At 37.2% G+C, this 17,988-nt stretch overlaps 2 protein-coding genes across 6 annotated transcripts in view; one reads left to right on the top strand and one right to left on the bottom strand.

The window, feature by feature from the left end:
- The first annotated feature begins 194 nt into the window (after positions 1-194).
- Positions 195-3,667, top strand: LOC120487750 (Ras-related and estrogen-regulated growth inhibitor-like protein). The gene is made up of 4 exons (XM_039684113.2): positions 195-355; positions 506-559; positions 640-716; positions 1,421-3,667. The coding sequence occupies exons 1-4, from the start codon at positions 283-285 to the stop codon at positions 1,844-1,846; spliced, it is 630 nt and encodes a 209-aa protein (XP_039540047.1). The 5' UTR covers positions 195-282; the 3' UTR covers positions 1,847-3,667.
- A 480-nt stretch (positions 3,668-4,147) lies between these two features.
- plin1 (perilipin 1) overlaps positions 4,148-17,988 on the bottom strand; it is a 95,289-nt gene continuing 81,448 nt past the window's right edge. For 4 of the 5 annotated variants that reach the window (XM_089116467.1, XM_089116469.1, XM_089116468.1 and 1 more), the window contains 4 exons: positions 15,784-15,974; positions 15,210-15,335; positions 12,577-12,768; positions 4,148-4,606 (listed from right to left, as the gene is read on the bottom strand). In XM_089116467.1, coding sequence (XP_088972593.1) covers positions 4,247-4,606; positions 12,577-12,768; positions 15,210-15,335; positions 15,784-15,974 — 869 coding nt within the window. In that variant the 3' untranslated portion in view covers positions 4,148-4,246. The remainder of the gene's footprint in view (positions 4,607-12,576; positions 12,769-15,209; positions 15,336-15,783; positions 15,975-17,988) is intronic. The other variant, XM_039684095.2, reaches the window with a different exon arrangement.

Raw genomic sequence — 17,988 nt, 5'->3', positions numbered from 1 at the left:
ACAAAATGACTGCAAAAATATTGAGTTCCGTTTAAGCAAAGTATGTAGATTCCAGTAAGTGATATTCATCTCTTTTATATCATTCAAGCCAACAGTCATGCATTGCAATAGGACATTTGATGTTGTGTTTGTTTTGATATTTTTCAGTTCCTGAAACTCACCGGCGGGAACATCAGCGTCACGGGAGCGAGCACGTCTGAGCTCCGCCTTCTCCTCAACTTTGTTGCCTCTGCGGACGCGCGTCAGTCAGACCAGATCACTCGCAGCATCTTTCTGAAGGACATGACTAAACTAAACGGACAGAGAATGGATGCAAACGTCGTGGTACTCGGCACAGACAATGTTGGAAAATCTGGTGAGTTTTTATTTATTATTATTTTTTATATATTATTATTATTTTTATTATTATATACTATACATCCATAAAATGTATTTAGTTTTTTTTAGTCATCTTTTGACACTTTAACATCTTGCCATATAATGCTCATACAAGTTTGTTTTGTAGCACTTATTGTCCGATTCCTGACTCGTAGATTCATCGGGGAATATGGGGATATTGGTAGGTTGCCCTATTCACTAATACGTCAAGTTACCTAAAATATTTTTACATGTTTACTAACTTCTATACTTTCTTTTTAGAGTCCCTTTACACTCACAATGTCGTTGTGGATGGACGAGAGCAAATTCTGAATATATGGGATGCTCCATATTCACAGGTGATTCAGGGTTTCAGAAACGGTTGTAAATATTCAAATTAACTTATTTTTGTCAGCTATTTAATCTTTTCAGATATCCCTAGTGAAGAAAACAGCATAGACCTCTAAGATGACGTGCTGGTCCTAGTTTGGCCCGGACCAAAAAATAAATAAATTTAGTCCTGGTCCGCTTAGCGATACAAAACCTAAAGCCATTGGGATATTCACAACCTGATTGGTCTGCTTTTATTACGTAGGCTATATTTCATGACAAAACTTACCAAACGAACAAAACAATATGTGCTGGGCTAAATCATGTGTTTGTTGTATGTGCATAGCCTACATTTGATGGTATTTTAACCTAGGTCACACCGCATTGTTTTGGATGTTTGGTAAGTTCCATCTCAAAATAGGCAACACGTCATAAAAGCTGACCTATCAGGTTGTGAACGCATCCCTTTGCCTTTACGTTCTGTATCTTAAGGTTCGGTGATAAAAATGCCTGATCTAAACGCTAACCAGGCCAAGGCTAAATTTTTTGGTCTGCAGCAAATTAACCAAGCGAACCGAACTACAAGTGTGTCCATACCCTTAGAAGTGGTTAGGCTAAGACCATCAATTCAAATTAGGCTGGTTTATACTGTTATCTACTGTTAGTGAATAAAAAATGATAAATAAACCATGTGAAATGTTGAATAAATATGCGGTGGTTGTCTTCTCATCAGGACCTGTCCTTCGAGTCCTTGATGTGTGAGAAAAGAGTCCAGTGGGCAGATGGCTTTGTGCTGGTCTACAGCATCTGTGACCGAGCCAGTTTCAACACAGTCTCCAGACTCATCCAAACAATCAAAACCGCTAAGGACTTTGTGGGCTTTGAGAAGATGCCCATAGTTATTGTGGGAAACAAGAGAGACCTGCACCATCGCCGTACGGTCCTCAGCGAGGAGGGCAGGCTGCTGGCGCTCTCCGCCGACTGTCAGTTTTATGAGGTCTCGGCTGCTGAGAACTACCACAGCGTCCTCATGGTTTTCCACGGGCTGGTGGATCGCATCAGGGAGTCCAAGGTGTCTGTGAAAAAATTAGCAGGCATCAAGAGCATTGTGAAGAGCATGTCTGCAGTGTTCGCCCGCAGGCGAACGGATTCGTTGTGAGAGCTCTGGAAATAAAGCTTACTCTATGTGGTCTGATGTGACCTATTTTAAACCATCGAGAGGGACAAACTATTGCTGTGGCTCCTAAAAGAGTCCTGGATCTCTCACATGACTACAGCTGGACCTTCCACTATGAGATTGTCTTAGTTTGTCTGCTAAAGTGACGGCATCCATTGAGAATGTATTGAAAGATTCAATGCTTACGATGCGGTGGCAGATTAATGCAATCAAAAGTGGAGTTAATATTCATAGTATGATCTCATTTGCTTACTTTAAGCAGGAAAGATCTCAGTGGTTCTGCAAATAATCATGATGAGTGTTGGCAACAGGTAAAAACGCTCTGGTGATGACGACCGTGGGACCGTTCAATGCTGTGTTCTAAATATATAAGCAGATGCAAGACGTGACGATGTCTTTTGCTACATTTATCAAATACAAACGTCTCCCACAGTATTATCATACCGAGGAGTTGTCATCAGCTCAAGGCCGTCTTGCAGTTTAATCGCAATGGATTGTTTGTTGATTGCGTCTATGTGCATTCAGAGCACAATGTGTATTTCCCCCAGATTCTTTTCTAAGGCTGGTCTAGTACTTAAACACACCACTGTGTAATTGTGCTACAAAGTATAATAAATCACAGGGAAAGACTTCCCCTGAATGCCAATGCACAGTGCAATGTTACAATCATCAGCATATGAATATGCTGTTTTTGTATTGAATACATTGTTACACCAAAATCATGTATTCAAAGTAGCCTGTTAAAGGAGTAGTTCACTTTAAAAAAAAACTTTTGCTGATAATTTACTCACCCCCATGTCATCCAAGATGTCCATGTCTTTCTTTCTTCAGTCGAAAAGAAATTAAGGTTTTTGATAAAAACATTCCAGGATTTTTCTCCATATAATGGACTTCGATGGGAACCAAATGGTTCAAGGTCCAAAAGACAATTTCAGTGCAAACTGCAAACTGTTCAAAGGGCTTTAAATGATTCCAGATGATGAATAAGGGCCTTATCAAGTTAAAACGATCGCTCATCTAAAGAAAAAAAAAAAGTTTAAGTTTTATAAGCTCAAATGGTCGTCTTGCTCTGTTCTGTGATGCGCTTCCGTGACTCTCCTGTCTCGTTTATCAAAATGAACAAATCTTTTTTCGTGTCATTTGGTTCATTCAATGAACAAAATGAACAAGTTGACTCTGGAAAAGATTCGTTCATTTTGAGAGTCATGAACGCGCATTTCTTTTCGACTGAAGAAAGACAGACATGGATATCTTGGATGACATGGGGGTGAGTAAATTATCAGCAAAAGTTTTTTTTAAAAAGTGAACTACTCCTTTAACTTCAGTTGATGAAAGATTGCCAATAGAAATCTGAAGTGAAACAAATGGAGTGAATACATGGTGAAGAGCTGACAGATAAATGTGATTTATTTGTCATATATTTATAGACCACATAGACATTACAAGTATGCATGTAAACATTTTGATCTGTTATTCATATTAAAATATGGTCAAATTGAAGTGAAAGGCTATTTCTTCAATTAATATGCTGTATGTGTTGCATAAATCATCTAACATAACTGAATGACCTTTGCTGTAATGATTTGCTGTAAATGTCATTCTGGTATCTTGAAAGAGATACAAATCTGAGGACTTTTCCATCGAGCACATTGTCCCCTCAAAAACTAATAGAGGCAGTGACATGGCAACAACAAAAAAAGACTATGGCGTAAATAATTTATACTGGTACTTAATGGGTCACAACTGTGCAGTTTATGTGTAATGATGAAATCTCATTCCTCACATCTTAGTTTTGCAAGGGAATCTTTTGGAAAAAAGTGTATGATCACCAATTGCTGTGACTGTTGATACAATAAAATATCAGTGAAAATTAGTCAGGATTTGCCTTGTCTCATTAATGATATTTGCACCATCTCTGCAATTACAGTTCTATATAAATTAGCCTTATATTCAAGCCACATCACAGTGTTGTTGTTTTTCTTAGCTACACTATAGCTAAAAGATTGATGTCAGATATTTTGAATGCATTAAAATGATCAAAAGTTAAAATCAAGGTATATTTCATGTTTTAAATTGTTGTCATTTTAAATGAAACACTTTTCTATTTAACGCATTTAAACACTCCAGAACAAAAGCACAGAACTGTTTTCAACATTGATTATAAAAAAAAGTTTTCTGAGCAAATCCGCTTATTAGACCATAGTATAGTAAAATCTTACTGACTGCAAACCTTTAAACAATAGCACTGTATATCAGTTCTCCAGAATGATTTATGTGCACAACAAAATAAATATGCTTTATTATCGAAAAGAAATGCATAAACAGTTCAGATGTATATAACTAGGTCACTGACTTTGAGACTTGAAAATCATCGCTCCATTCTCATTTTGCATTCCTGCCGTTTGGCACTGTGTGAATTTTAGAAGAGGAGGAGATCTTGGTGTAATCGGTCAGACTCTTCCTAGAGGATCGGTGGTTGGAAGATTTTTTGTTGCTCCCCCCAAGAACTACTTTCTGCTGCATAGGAATCTGCTTTATTACCAATTTCTTCAGCTGACGGGTTTCCTCCGATATCTCTCTTGGCTCTTTAGTCTTAAGAGGTGGCTTTTCAGAGTTGTGACTGGGACCGTGCATGTGGTCTCCCAAAATGGCCTCCAGCACCAGGGAGTCACTCAGACATTCTTCTGCTCCATCTTTCCCAGCCGGTTGGGAACCTCCTGGCTTGGAAGATCGCCTAGGAATCTGTTATGAAAGAAAACAAAAGCTATTTTTTAGTTTTCCACATGAAGGATCTCAAATTCCATAATCTCTGCTATATCTCTATAGCAGAGATTATGGAATTTGGCAGTCAGGTACTGTTCATTCACATGAACGCAAGTATTAAAAACTGGCGAATGTCCTAGAGCTGTATAGCTGAAATGAAAAACATCAAGTATTCTTTGTCAGACATTAATGATAATGAAAGCCATAGAGTGCTACTTCACATCACAATGAGGACTTGTATGTGGAATGATAGCTTTTTTCAATGGCTATAGGCCTAAATGCGGTACTGGTTGGCCTGTCTCTTTTAATAGTTTCAAACACAAAAAAAAACCATTATTTGGGGAATAACGATTCTCTAAAATACAAAAAATCCCTAAAAACACCATCAGTAAGGAACAAGTCACATAACATCTCCCCATATGGACTGACAGCCAGCTGCTATAGGGCAGAGTAACTTTGGTGCCAGACCTGTTGGAGTCTCCTCCTTTTGTCTAGCTATTTCATGATCCCAAACAGTCCCAGGCCAGGGGTTAATTAGGGAGGGATGGATCTGTCTGTGGCCAATTACAACTCTTTATCACGTTCCCTGACCTCCATTGCCTCCAAAGTATAAGTGACTGAGCTCTGAGGAACAGTGAAGGCTTAAGATCCACCTCATTAAAGGAATAGTTCACCCAAAAATGAAACTTCTGTCATTATTTATTCACTTCACTTATTCAGTTGTTCCAAATCTATAAGACTTTCTTCTTCTTTCGACTTGAGTAAAGAGACATTGGAAAAAAATGATAACAAAAGAAAACACAACCAAATATAAACAAAAAGACAAAGACAAGGCAAAGTATCATGGCACTAATTGGCAAGTTAGTGGTAAAGAAACTGGAACAGCAAAAAAACACACACACAACAAAACAAAATCGTACACTAAATGAGTGGTTCTGGCACAAAAATTGGAAAATAAAGTCCAAAGAAAGTTTTTGTGGAATTTAAGGTTGTGAAGTATCGTGTGGCCTTGACGCTCTTCACTGTTAACACTGTGGTGCTATCGGAAATCTTTCACTCCAGATTTTACACTCAGTTAAACTCACCCAGATCCTTATAAAACACGCAAGACGCAAGCATCAACGTATCTCTCCCTCTCGCTTCTACAGATAAGCTCATGAACAAAAACAAAACTCTCAGACAAAACAACCCAGACATCTATAGAATGATAAGATCATCTGTGAGACAGGACTCACTTCTCAAGCGACACAAATTTTTAAAACAACATAATGTAACAAAGATACCAAGGCAATAAAGTGTTCCCCAAACTCTCTAAATGTGTTTTAAAGGATTAGTTCACTTTTCAAAAAACTTTTGCTGATGATTTACTCACCCCCATGTCATCCAAGATGTCCATGTCTTTCTTTCTTCAGTCGAAAAGAAATTAAGGTTTTTGATGAAAATATTCCAGGATTTTTCTCCATATAATGCACTTCAATGGGAACCAAACGGTTCAAGGTCCAAAAGACACTTGTAGTACAAACTGCAAGCTGTTCAAAGGGCTTTAAACGCTTCCAGACGATGAATAAGGGTCTTATCAAGCGAAACAATCGCTTATTAAAAAAAACAAAAACAAACAAAGTTTAAGTTTTATAAGCTCAAATGCTCAACTTGCTCTGTTCTGTGACGCACGTTCGTGACTCTCCTGTTCAAACTCGTTCATCAAAAAGATTCGTTCATTTTGAGGAACGAGTTCGAACAGGGGAGTCGCAAACGTGCGTCACAGAACAGAGCAAGTTGAGCATTTGAGCTTATAAAACTTTTTAAATGAGCGATCGTTTCGCTTGATAAGACCCTTATTCATCGTCTGGAATCGTTTAAAGCCTTTTGAACAGTTTGCAGTTTGCACTGAAAGTGTCTTTTGGACCTTGAACCGTTTGGTTCCCACTGAAGTCCATTATATGTAGAAAATCCTGGAATGTTTTCATCAAAAAGCTTAATTTCTTTTCGACTGAAGAAAGAAAGACATGGACATCTTGGATGACATGGGGGTGAGTAAATTATCAGCAAAAGTTTTTTCAAAAGTGAACGACTCCTTTAATACAACGCTAAAGCAAAATCAATGCATTTTGCGAGTTAATTAATAGGGAAAGGATTATAATAAACCTGAATTGTCATTCCAACCAGATGATACAAATGAGCCAATACTCAGGTAACAAGGGGGGCGGGGTTAAGACAATAGACAGCAAAGCACATAGAAACAAATAAAACAAAGCCATGTGCTCACACGTAAACATGACATGAAAATGCAGCCAATAAGAGCTCTCAATGACTGCGAGTTCCCACAAAAACACTACAACATGAAAGCATGTGGCCGATGGAAAACAAGAGCCATATGTGCTACACAGAACAAGACACAAAAGCACGTGGCCGATGATTAAAGGATTAGTTCACTTTTGAAAAAACTTTTGCTGATAATTTACTCACCCCCATGTCATCCAAGATGTCCATGTCTTTCTTTCCTCAGTCGAAAAGAAATTTAGGTTTTTGATGAAAACATTCCAGGATTTTTCTCCATATAATGGACTTCAATGGGAACCGGATGGTTCAGGTCCAAAAGATAGTGTTAATAACCATTTCAGATGCAGCTTCAAATGTCTTTAAACGACACCAGACGATGAATAAGGGTCTTATCATGCGAAACGATCGGTTATTTCAAAACTTATTCCAAAAATGTAACTTTTCTAAGGACAAATGCTAGCCTATCTCTATTCTGTGAGGCGCGTTTGCAACGTCACGTAATACGTAATTACGTTCAAAAGGTCACGGGCGACGTAGCCAGAAGTACAGAGTCAGAGTGTTTACAAGTTGCACGCATAGGTTGAACGTGCAAACTAACTCAAACGCCGTTTACAAAAAAGGAATTAAATGGTAAAACAACGATGTCGGACGATTTTGATTCTGTACTTCCGGCTACGTCGCCCGTGACCTTTTGAACGTAATTACGTATTACGTGACGTTACAAACGCGCCTCACAGAATAGAGATAGGCTAGCATTTGTCCTTAGAAAAGTTACATTTTTGGAATAAGCTTTGAAATAACCGATCGTTTCGCATGATAAGACCCTTATTCATCGTCTGATATCGTTTAAAGACATTTGAAGCTGCATCTGAAACAGTTATTAACTGTCTTTTGGACCTGAACCATCCGGTTCCCATTGAAGTCCATTATATGGAGAAAAATCCTGGAATGTTTTCATCAAAAACCTAAATTTCTTTTCGACTGAGGAAAGAAAGACATGGACATCTTGGATGACATGGGGGTGAGTAAATTATCACCAAAAGTTTTTTCAAAAGTGAACTACTCCTTTAACATGAATCGTATGTGTAACCCCTCAGGTCCTACTCGGCCCTCCCTGTGTGGGCCTCGAACCTGGATCTCCAACATGAGAGGCTCGAGAGTCGCCAACATCTGTCACTAGAGCATCTCTTAAGATCAGGGGAGTGAGGTTTACTCGCACAACTCTCAATAGACCATTTTGCAAGATGTAAACAACACTGGTCCAGAAACACTTCCCGTTTCAGTTTGTAACTGTTTTCTTTATTTCACATGTAAAGAAAAAATCTTAAAGACTTTTTTTTAACTTTTTGATTCAGTTAAATATGTTCTGTTGGTTGTATTTCATCCCAGCTTTTATGTAGTGTTAAAAAAGTGAAACAGGAAGTGCTTCTGGACCAGTGTTGTTTACATCTTGTAAAATGGTCTATAGCTGGCCTCGGTTACACATGCTATGTGGAAAATGACAACACAAGAACGCCTGGCCAATGAAAACATAAACCAGGCACTCTACAAAAACACACAAGACAGGAGCGCACTGCGACTGAATGAACAACACTCAATCTGTGCCAACATGGAGCACGAATGCCCAAACCCGAGCTACAGAACAGTGTCAGGATCCGAACATCCAAAAAGAGCGCACGGTTCAAGCTAACTCTGAACCGCACGCTCACAACGACAATACTGTTGAGTGTCAGGGCTCTTTTACCAATCTAAGAATAAACCAGACTGAAGTGATAAAATCCTGACATTATGCCACTGCACTCGCAAGCATCGAGTCAAATTGCTTGTATGCAATTCGTCGTATGACACGTCTTCTTCCAGCTGCTTTCTGGGTATTGTGATGCAATCATCATCATCATCTCTGTGCACATGTTTGTGCTAACGGGTCTATTACAATATCAGACCTTGATTGATTCCCAGAAGCAACCAGTAGGGTTTGTACTGGTGGATATCTTCCAACGAGACTCGCCTGCTGTTTTTCAAGGAATCCCAGACCAATATGGCAAGAAGAGAAATGGGGAACTTTGAATGATTAATTACATTTCTCTCTGATCTCATCTGGTATACACATTGCAATAAAAGACGGGGGTTTAAAAAAAAAAGACTTGATGACAGCTATAGCTCAAGGAATACACTGCAGGAATATGTACTCAGCATGTAATGAGAAACTAAAGCTCTGCAGGCTGCATTGAATCAGTTCAGGTCTTTATGATTTTTAATTTTTTTTATTTTAACGAGTATTACTAAATATCACATGCACATGTAGGCCTGGTTTCACAGACTTTACTGGTGTGCATCCGGAGACAAAACAAGAGCTCTGATATATTTTGATGTCAGTGCAAGTTGCTTTCAGTTAAAACAGATCAAACATGAGTTTTAGTCTGTGACTAGCCTTAAAGGGATACTCCACTTTTTTGGAAATAGGCTCATTTTACCACTCCCCCAGAGTTAAACAGTTGAGTTGTACTGTTTTCGAATCCATTCAGCCGATTTTCTGATATTTAGAAGAATATCAGTAACAAAACAGTTTCTAGTCTCATTGACTTCCTTAGTAGGAAAAAATATATACTATGGAAGTCAATGAGACCAGAAACTCTCTGGTTACTGATATTCTTCTAAATATCAGAAAATCGGCTGAATGGATTCGAAAACGGTAAAACTGAACTGTTTAACTTTGGGGAGTGGTAAAATGAGGCTATTTCCAAAAAAGTGGAGTATCGCTTTAAGCCTTGTCTGTGAAACCAGGAATAATGAGAGTCTTTGTATAATATATTTTGCAGTGACACAAGGGCAAGTGTCAAACTGTGGAATTATTTACAGAATATGAATGATGAAGAATGAGAATGTATTGCAATAAATATTTTATGGCTGAATTAATTTTAACATTCCAGTTTGACCTGCATAAGTTATATAAACATAAAAAATGCATCACTACAGTCAAAATCAAATCAAAAATCAAATCAATTCTGCTTAAGCTCAGAGAAACTTGATACTAAAATAAAATTTGTTCTTTTAATTCTATTAATTAAGGATTTTTTTTGAAAGAAGTCTCTTATGCTCACCAAGGCTGCGTTCACAGTAAAAAATGCAGGGTAGTTTTAACCCAATTTTGGTTAAAATATGGACCAATCCAGCCATTGGGTTAAAAATGTCATTTAAAAATGTTTTACCCAAAATTGGGTTAAAACAACCCAGCATTTTTTAGAGTGTTTATTTGATTAGAAGTACAGTAAAACAGTTATATTATGAAATATTATTACAAGTTTAGATACCTTTTGGATATTTTAATGTATTTTAAAATGTAATTTCTTCCTATGATACAAAGATGAATTTTCAGCATCATTACTCCAGTCTCCAGTGTCACATGATCCTTAAAAACCAAACAATTCTTTCTAATATGCTGTTTGGTTCAGGGAAGATTTATTATTATTGTCAATGTTAAAAAATAGTTCTGCTGCTGTTTATATTTCAATGAAAGTTGAAAGTTGTAAACGTGACTTATGGTCAGGCTGAGGACAGTTAGCCAGTGCCAGAACCTCACTCATACACCCCAATTCCCTGAATAATATCCATCCACGTTTGACAAATCCCCAAAAGAACATCCAAGAACACACTGATTAGTCATGATTTAAAATATTTGCCTCCATGTCAGTTGACTTCTTGGATATGTGGTTGTCTGGCATTGTCATTACCTACATGTTTACCACTGACTTTCATTGTGAAAAAAAGAAACTGTTATTCAATTACTACTTAGGTTTAAAGCATTATTAAAAGTTGTTAAACCCAGACAGGAACAGTAGCCCCTCATCTGCCTAAAAAAAAAATAGTCAGATCAGATCTATAATCTAGACGAGCTCCACCTCATCTGTTTTCGATTAAATCCTTATGTGTGCATCTCCTCTTCACACAATACTTCACAAATGCGCCGGAAACATGTCTGAACATGTGCTTGTGCAGCTCCGGGTGATCCGTCTTCTCAACAAAAGTACAACTTAACATGCTTGACACTAAACTAAAATATATTAAAATGTATTTCAATTAAATTACACCAATTGTTTCTATTGGAACTATAGACTTGAGTGCCCCTATATGCTTTTTCAGTAACACAGCTGTTTGTAAATGTAAAATGTCTGCAAAATGTCAAAATTCAAATAGCACGATAAATGGGGTTACTATCTCTCGAAAGAAAGAACCGCGTCTGAACTGCGAAATGAGTTATTTCAGTAATTCATTCAGTAATACAGTAATTTCAAGACAGCAACATAATGACATCACATTTAAAAAGAACATCACACACCTGATGAAAACATTTCTGGAGCTTTATAAGGAAACAGCCAAGTGAACTAAACAACTTGAAACTTATAATAGAGTATGATTACAATTACTTCACGATTTCTAGCATTCGTTAAAGTTTCTAAAGGGTCAAGTCAAGAACATTTTTCTAATGGCCCTGCAGACATCATTTTTTTACAGACAGAACGTTATCTGCATCTCCTGTGCAGCATCAAGCCGCTCCCACTGTAAAAAATAAACGTAACTTTAAAAAATGCTACAGTGCAAAACTGTTAATTAGTTAATAGAAAGTTTACGTACGGTAAATAACTGTGATAGATCTCATGGTAATGCAATTTTACTTTAAAATACCATTAAATTTACAGTTTTTAAAAATGAAAAAGAACAACCCATTGTATAATTTACAGTGAAAACCCATAAATTGACATTCCCACAATTCCCCGTGTGACACTTCACATTTTATGAATTTTTGTTGAAATATCTATTGTTCCTCATAATTTCATTTTTTATACATTAGGGTTTTATTATATTACATTAAATGTGGTTAAATTCATGTTTATTGCATTTTTTTAATTTCATGCGTGTTACCATTGTGGTGTTTAATGTTTGTGTGAATGAGACTGTGCATCTTCTTTATATAAGTATTAATCTTCATAACGAAATGCTGCTTGTGATGAACTTTCAATGGGTTGGTAAATTAACATTATATCAGATAATGAAATACGATTTATTACTGTAAATTTTAAGTCTGTAAAACCAATAACGCTGGTACCGTATTTTTGACGGTAAAGTTCTGGCAACCACAGTTGCAGTTTTTTTTTTCCCGTAAAAATTACGGTTTTATTTTTTACAGTGAAATTAAAACACTGCTTACATTAACTGTACTGCGTGTGTAAGACTCAAATAAAATGATTAGGTGATTATTCCCTCACGTACGAAGAACGGGCCGCAGTTATATTTGCCCCAGTTTTATTTCAGCTACTCGACTAATCAAAATTTGAGAACTGGAACTATATGCTTATAAAATTTGTCTCTGTGAAGTAAAATGACTAACTTCTTAAATTATGAAGCTCTTTAATGAACCTTTCCTAAAGTGATGTCTCCAAGGTGATCTTAAACATTTGTGAACATTATAGACAGAATCCATGAATGAAATATTCCCCTGTTATGCAGGGCTGGGTGTGTGATCACATCAGGTTGAGGTGTGTGTGTGTTTGTTTGCGTCTGTATGTATTGAAGAACGTCCATTCACATGTGAAGAGTCCACGTGAACTAGATTCCAGATGGGTCAAAGCAAGCGAGGAGCCAAATCAAATCAAACCTGAGGACTCACTCACCAGCCCATAATAAGAAAGGTTGTGCAGCGCTCGCTCTTTGACTGTGCCAAAGGAACCCAGGACAACGTTGACTCCATCCTTAGCCAGGTTGAAACTGGTTTGAGGGGTTTTCTTTACTTTACCCAGCACAGATCTATTGACTTTAAGTAACTGCTGCCCTAATCCACTGACCAGACTAGGCAGCCCATTACTCTGCAAGAAAAAATAGCATCTTAATACGAGTGTGCTAGGATGATTAATCAAACAAACAAACAATCTGACATTATTTCTTATGCTTTGATGGAGATCTGTTTGTTACTCTCCAATTGTAAAGTAATAAAATACAAAATGGTTTCCTGCCAGGACTGCAAATGAAAGTGTTATGTAATATATTACTTAAATCTCCTTAAAAATTACCATCGAAATGTAATATTTCTGGTGCATTTTTAAAGGTGTGGTCCACATTGTCAATAGTGTAGTGCTGAACGAAGCACTGCTCACACAGAAGTCACTTTCAAGCCATGCACCTTTCTGTTGGTCAAGTGCACTCGAAAAGGAAGCAACTTGAACTGCGTGGGGAACTTTTTTGCCCTTACATGAAACTCCTGATTGCACAGATTCCTATTATTATAACTAGGTTTCACCCCCAACATTTACAATGGTAAAACAATGGCACCTTATAGACCCTTTTACTGTTTGTACACAATGATGACGTGGCTACGTATGCGCAACGGAAGTATGGCGAGAATCAAGCTGCGTGAGCGGATTAAGCAACACAGACCGAGAAAGTTATTTCAGAAAGCCAACTTTATCAAATGTTATCTGGCTACCAGATCCGTGTACTATAGTGGAGTGGATAGGAGACGTTAGCGGATGGCCAAATATACATATATATATTTAGTTGAGAAATCGAGCGTGTACACCCAAGATAAATTACGAACTTATAAATCACTGGATGCTTATGAATACGCTGTTTGTGGTCATGTCCAGAACGCCAAATACCATGACTCAGACTTTTGTGTGTTGAAATCAGAAATTCTTCCTAGTCAAAGACAAGGACACAAGACAACACAAGACAACTTATAATCAACCATATTACCCCTACATTCATTCTTTCCTACATTTATTCTTATTATTCACCCAGACCTACATTTATCCTTGTCCTTACATTTTATGTTGTTATTGATTTCTGTGTTGACACACTTTTGTTTAAAGTTTTATTTTGTAATGCTATAGTACTTTAAAGGGTAACTAAACCCCTGGTCAGAGCCTGACTCCACCCACTGGCAATATTTGAAAATGCTGAAAAAGTGGGCAGACCCCAGCGGAGATAGAAGGGACGAAATAGATGCTAAAACACTCTATCTTGGTCGTTTTCAATACTCACAATTCCAATTCCTGACTCCCTACAGTGGTTTTGACGACACAAGATGGTTTTTATACTGCCAAGGGCGTAGCTCGCGTGGTGAGCTGAAACCTGCGTACGTCGCGAAGTGCGGAACATCCAATTGGAAAATACAACTGCAGTAGCCACCGTTCAACCTGAAGAGGGCAGCACTAAGACGTTTTTACACCATATATTGTAGAAATAGAACACTTTATAAACAAATGTCAAAAAAGTTACTCGAATCAATGACTGGTATTAATAAAGATCCATTCTTACAGATCATTAACTAAAAAAAGTTGGTTTACACAATTAATCGCCTGCAGCCACAGGCGCCGCCGGTTCTTCTGAAACGGCCGTGATCCTGTCGGAATCCTATAAAACCTTGGTGGAATATCGATTAGTGTAATCGTAAACGCAACAACCAGACATTTTGATGCTGGGAAACCGCTTTGATAAACTTTCAGAGTTGCTAACATGATCTGCTAACATGACCACGTCTGTTGCCAAAATGCGCACGCAACAATTTGATCACGTGGGCTGTAAAAGGGTCTATATGCCTACACACTCAGGCCCCGTTTACACGTACATGGTTATTTTGAAAAACGGAAACATTTTCCTTCGTTTGTGCCCTTTGTTTACACGCAAATTTGCCTCTGAAAACGATTCTTTTTAAAAACTCCAACCAGAGTGGAGATTTTCTAAAACTTTGTTGGCGCATTTGCATTTTGAGTTTTACGCAACCGATGTCACAGTATGGTGATCATGCATTCAGAGTAGCAGTCACATTTATGTTGGTGCAAACCATTTTCGTCTCTTTACATTTGCAAATAAAGCTTGTCTAGTGTGTCAAGGAGCTGTTGTTGATATTTTAGCTTCTTGTTGAGCTTGAGCTTCTTGTTACACTGCCACCTACAGGTTTGGCATGCTCTTGATGGCATACACGAGTTTGTGTAAAAACGAAGACTTTTCTGAAAACTGACAGGTGTGCACAACGTTATTTTTGAAAACGGAGAGGGTGAAATGTCTGTTTATGAAAATAGCCGGCCACGTGTAAACGTACAGTAGCCTCAAACAAACAATCTAGGTCAAATAGTGAAATTGGGAAATTCAATGGAGCGTATGAATGTTAGTAAATTGTACAACATATATAGCTAGCCAGAAAATGTTTCTGAACTGAAGTGAAACTAAAAAGGTCAACATGTAAGTGGTAAATATTTACAATGGTCTTACATTACTAGAACTATTGATGCTGAAAAGATCCACTCACCTCGAGTTTCTCATGCTCATTATTGGTCATCTCCTTCTGAGGAGCTTTCAGAAACGCTGCTACAGAGTTCGGGAGTCCTAGTATTACACCTCCTATAGTCTTCATTGTCTTCATGGTATATTCAACCTTAAAAAACACATGTATGTGCATTGACACTATTCAAGTGCATTGACCAATAGAGAAAGCTGCATGGTTTGAAAGTGACTTCTGTGTGAGCAGTGCTTCATAATGTATTGCTTATACATTTAGTTTAAGTAAAGCCAATAGATTTGCATATAAAATGTAGGCCTGTACTTTAATACAAATAAAATGCATGTGCCCGATTTACTGGGCTCTGTTTAAGTCTACTGGCTTGGCAGGGTGTGGATACATAGTAATTTGGCGTACTAAGTGTACTAATTGAGCGAGCGGTATGCACAACTGTGGTTTCCAAAACGAGGGCCCTTCATTTTCTGTGGGTTCTGTGAGGAGTTCACTTCAAACACTTCAAAAGCAAACATGTGCTCAACACTCAAGTCACATTTTGTACTTGTTGGAAGGACAAACTAACACTTGAATAATGTTTGCTGCTTACCAGGGAACTCACGCCAGGGATCTGTGTGACCAGTTCCTGACCTTGACGTTTGGAGCGCTGAAGCTGTGCAGCTGTCTTCTCAAAGGCACGTCTGCAGATGGCGTCGGCCAGCGCTCTCAGTCTGCCGAAACTGGGATTCTGGCCAGAGGATCTAAAATCAGGCTCCTGCTCTCTCATACTCCCATCATCCTCTGCAAAAAATAAAAAATCAAAAAAATCTTAAGTGAGGACATAATAAGCGGAAGGGTGGTATTTAGACTGCTTTTATGTTCTTTTATAGAGATTCAAACACACACACATCTTATTCACTGACTCACTCACTCACTGTGATAAATAGACTGCGAAAAGGATCACAGAGTGGTTAAATTCCTTTATGCAGAAATGAAAAACAACAACAACAATGAAATGAACTGAAAAAGTTATTGAAAAAGTTTGGGGTCAGCAAGATTTTAAAAGTTTTTGAAAGAAATCTCTTTTGCTCACCAAGGTTCTATTTAGTTTTGATCAAACTACAGTAAAAACATGATATACATGTTAATAATTGAGCATCAAATCAGCATATTAGAATCATTTCTGAAGCTTTGATCACAGGAATGAATTACATTTTAAAATATATTCAACCGTTATTTCTAATTGTAATAACATTTCACATTGTTACTGCACGGTAAGTTTCCGTACTATATACGGTAAATAACTGTGATTTTTTTTTTACCACATATTTACCATATACGGTACATTTAATGCAATTTTACTGTAAAATACTGTTAAATTTACAGGTTTTGAAAGTGAAAAAGAACAACTCATTGTATAATTTACAGTGAAAAAACGTAATTTGACATTCCCACAATTCCCTGTGTGACACTTCACATTTTAAGTATTTTTGTTGAAATAACTATGGTTCCTCATACTTTTTCTTGTTTTTTTTAATAATCAGTTATGTAAATTAGTCATTTATGTTACATTTAATGTTATTCAAATAATTTTTATTGCATTTTTTTTATTTCATGTGTAGTACCTTGAAGACTGCATGTGATGAGCTTTGATTGCTCATGTTGGTGGTTGTCAGTGTACTACAATGGTACAAAACACTAACAGATATCAATTTTTCAAAAGGTTGGAAAATGAAAAGATCTCAGAAAAGGAAGTACGGTTTATTACTGTAAATTTTAAGTTAAGTCTGTAAAATCATATTTTTAACGGTAAAGTTCTGGCAACCACAGCTGCCTTTTTTTACCGTAAAAAGTATGGTTTTATTTTTTACAGTGTACTGTATTTTAAATAAATATATACAATTACTAATTACTTCATTTTTGTCAACTATAGCAATGCTATGATTTTATTAATGTTTGTTTTTTTTCTCAATATTTTTTTGTTCCATATTTTCTTTTACACTGTTGCTTTTCCATTAATAGTTTTGAGCACGCTTCACTGTGACATTTGACCCGATATGTGAAAACACTGTAAAAACTAGCACCATTTTCCGATATAGTGGGGGAAATTAATTCCTCCAGGCTAGAAAATGAGAAAAACAAAAAGAAGGCGGAAGCACTAAATCTTCAGGTCATAGATGATGTAAGGGTTAAAAAGAGAAATTCCTCAGGAAGCACTTCCTCTATGTGTATAAACAGAACAAACATTGCCCAATGTAATAATGACACACATAACCATAAGCTCAAGGCTACAGAAGCATTCAGGCCTTCTCGCTCAATATCAAACATTAAAGGCAATCCAATTCAATTTACAAAAGCAGACAAAACACACACTAAACAGATTCCCTCTACTGAATGTACCATTAAAGATGGCCACAGAAAGACACAACCATGGAAACTGTATTGGGATAGAAATAACCGGCAACGTGCTGCTTCTTTATGGCCTCGTGAGGAAGGAATTACCACATTTGGCACACTTTCACACACATGGATAAACAAAGTATAACCAAAGAGACCTGTACACAGGAAACTTTTCTAATGAATTAAAGGAATCATCGCCTCTGAGCAGGAAGACGTCTAAAGTCGGGTTCACACTGCACGATTTGGCCATCTGAGACAATTTTGAAAATCCTAAAAGATTTCTCTGGCCCTGGGCCAAAATTTTAAGTCTTTCACGCTTTTGGTGCGAAATGTCCTTTAAATGTGCCAAAAGCTTTAATATATATATATATATATATATATATATATAAACAAGCAAGCAAGCCTAATATAAAAT

The sequence above is a fragment of the Pimephales promelas genome, chromosome 10 (assembly GCF_988280905.1).
Source record: "Pimephales promelas chromosome 10, fPimPro1.hap1.1, whole genome shotgun sequence".
NCBI classification, from domain to species: domain Eukaryota; kingdom Metazoa; phylum Chordata; class Actinopteri; order Cypriniformes; family Leuciscidae; genus Pimephales; species Pimephales promelas.
Note: the sequence above shows the minus strand (reverse complement) of the source record. Positions and strands in the feature narration are given on the sequence as shown.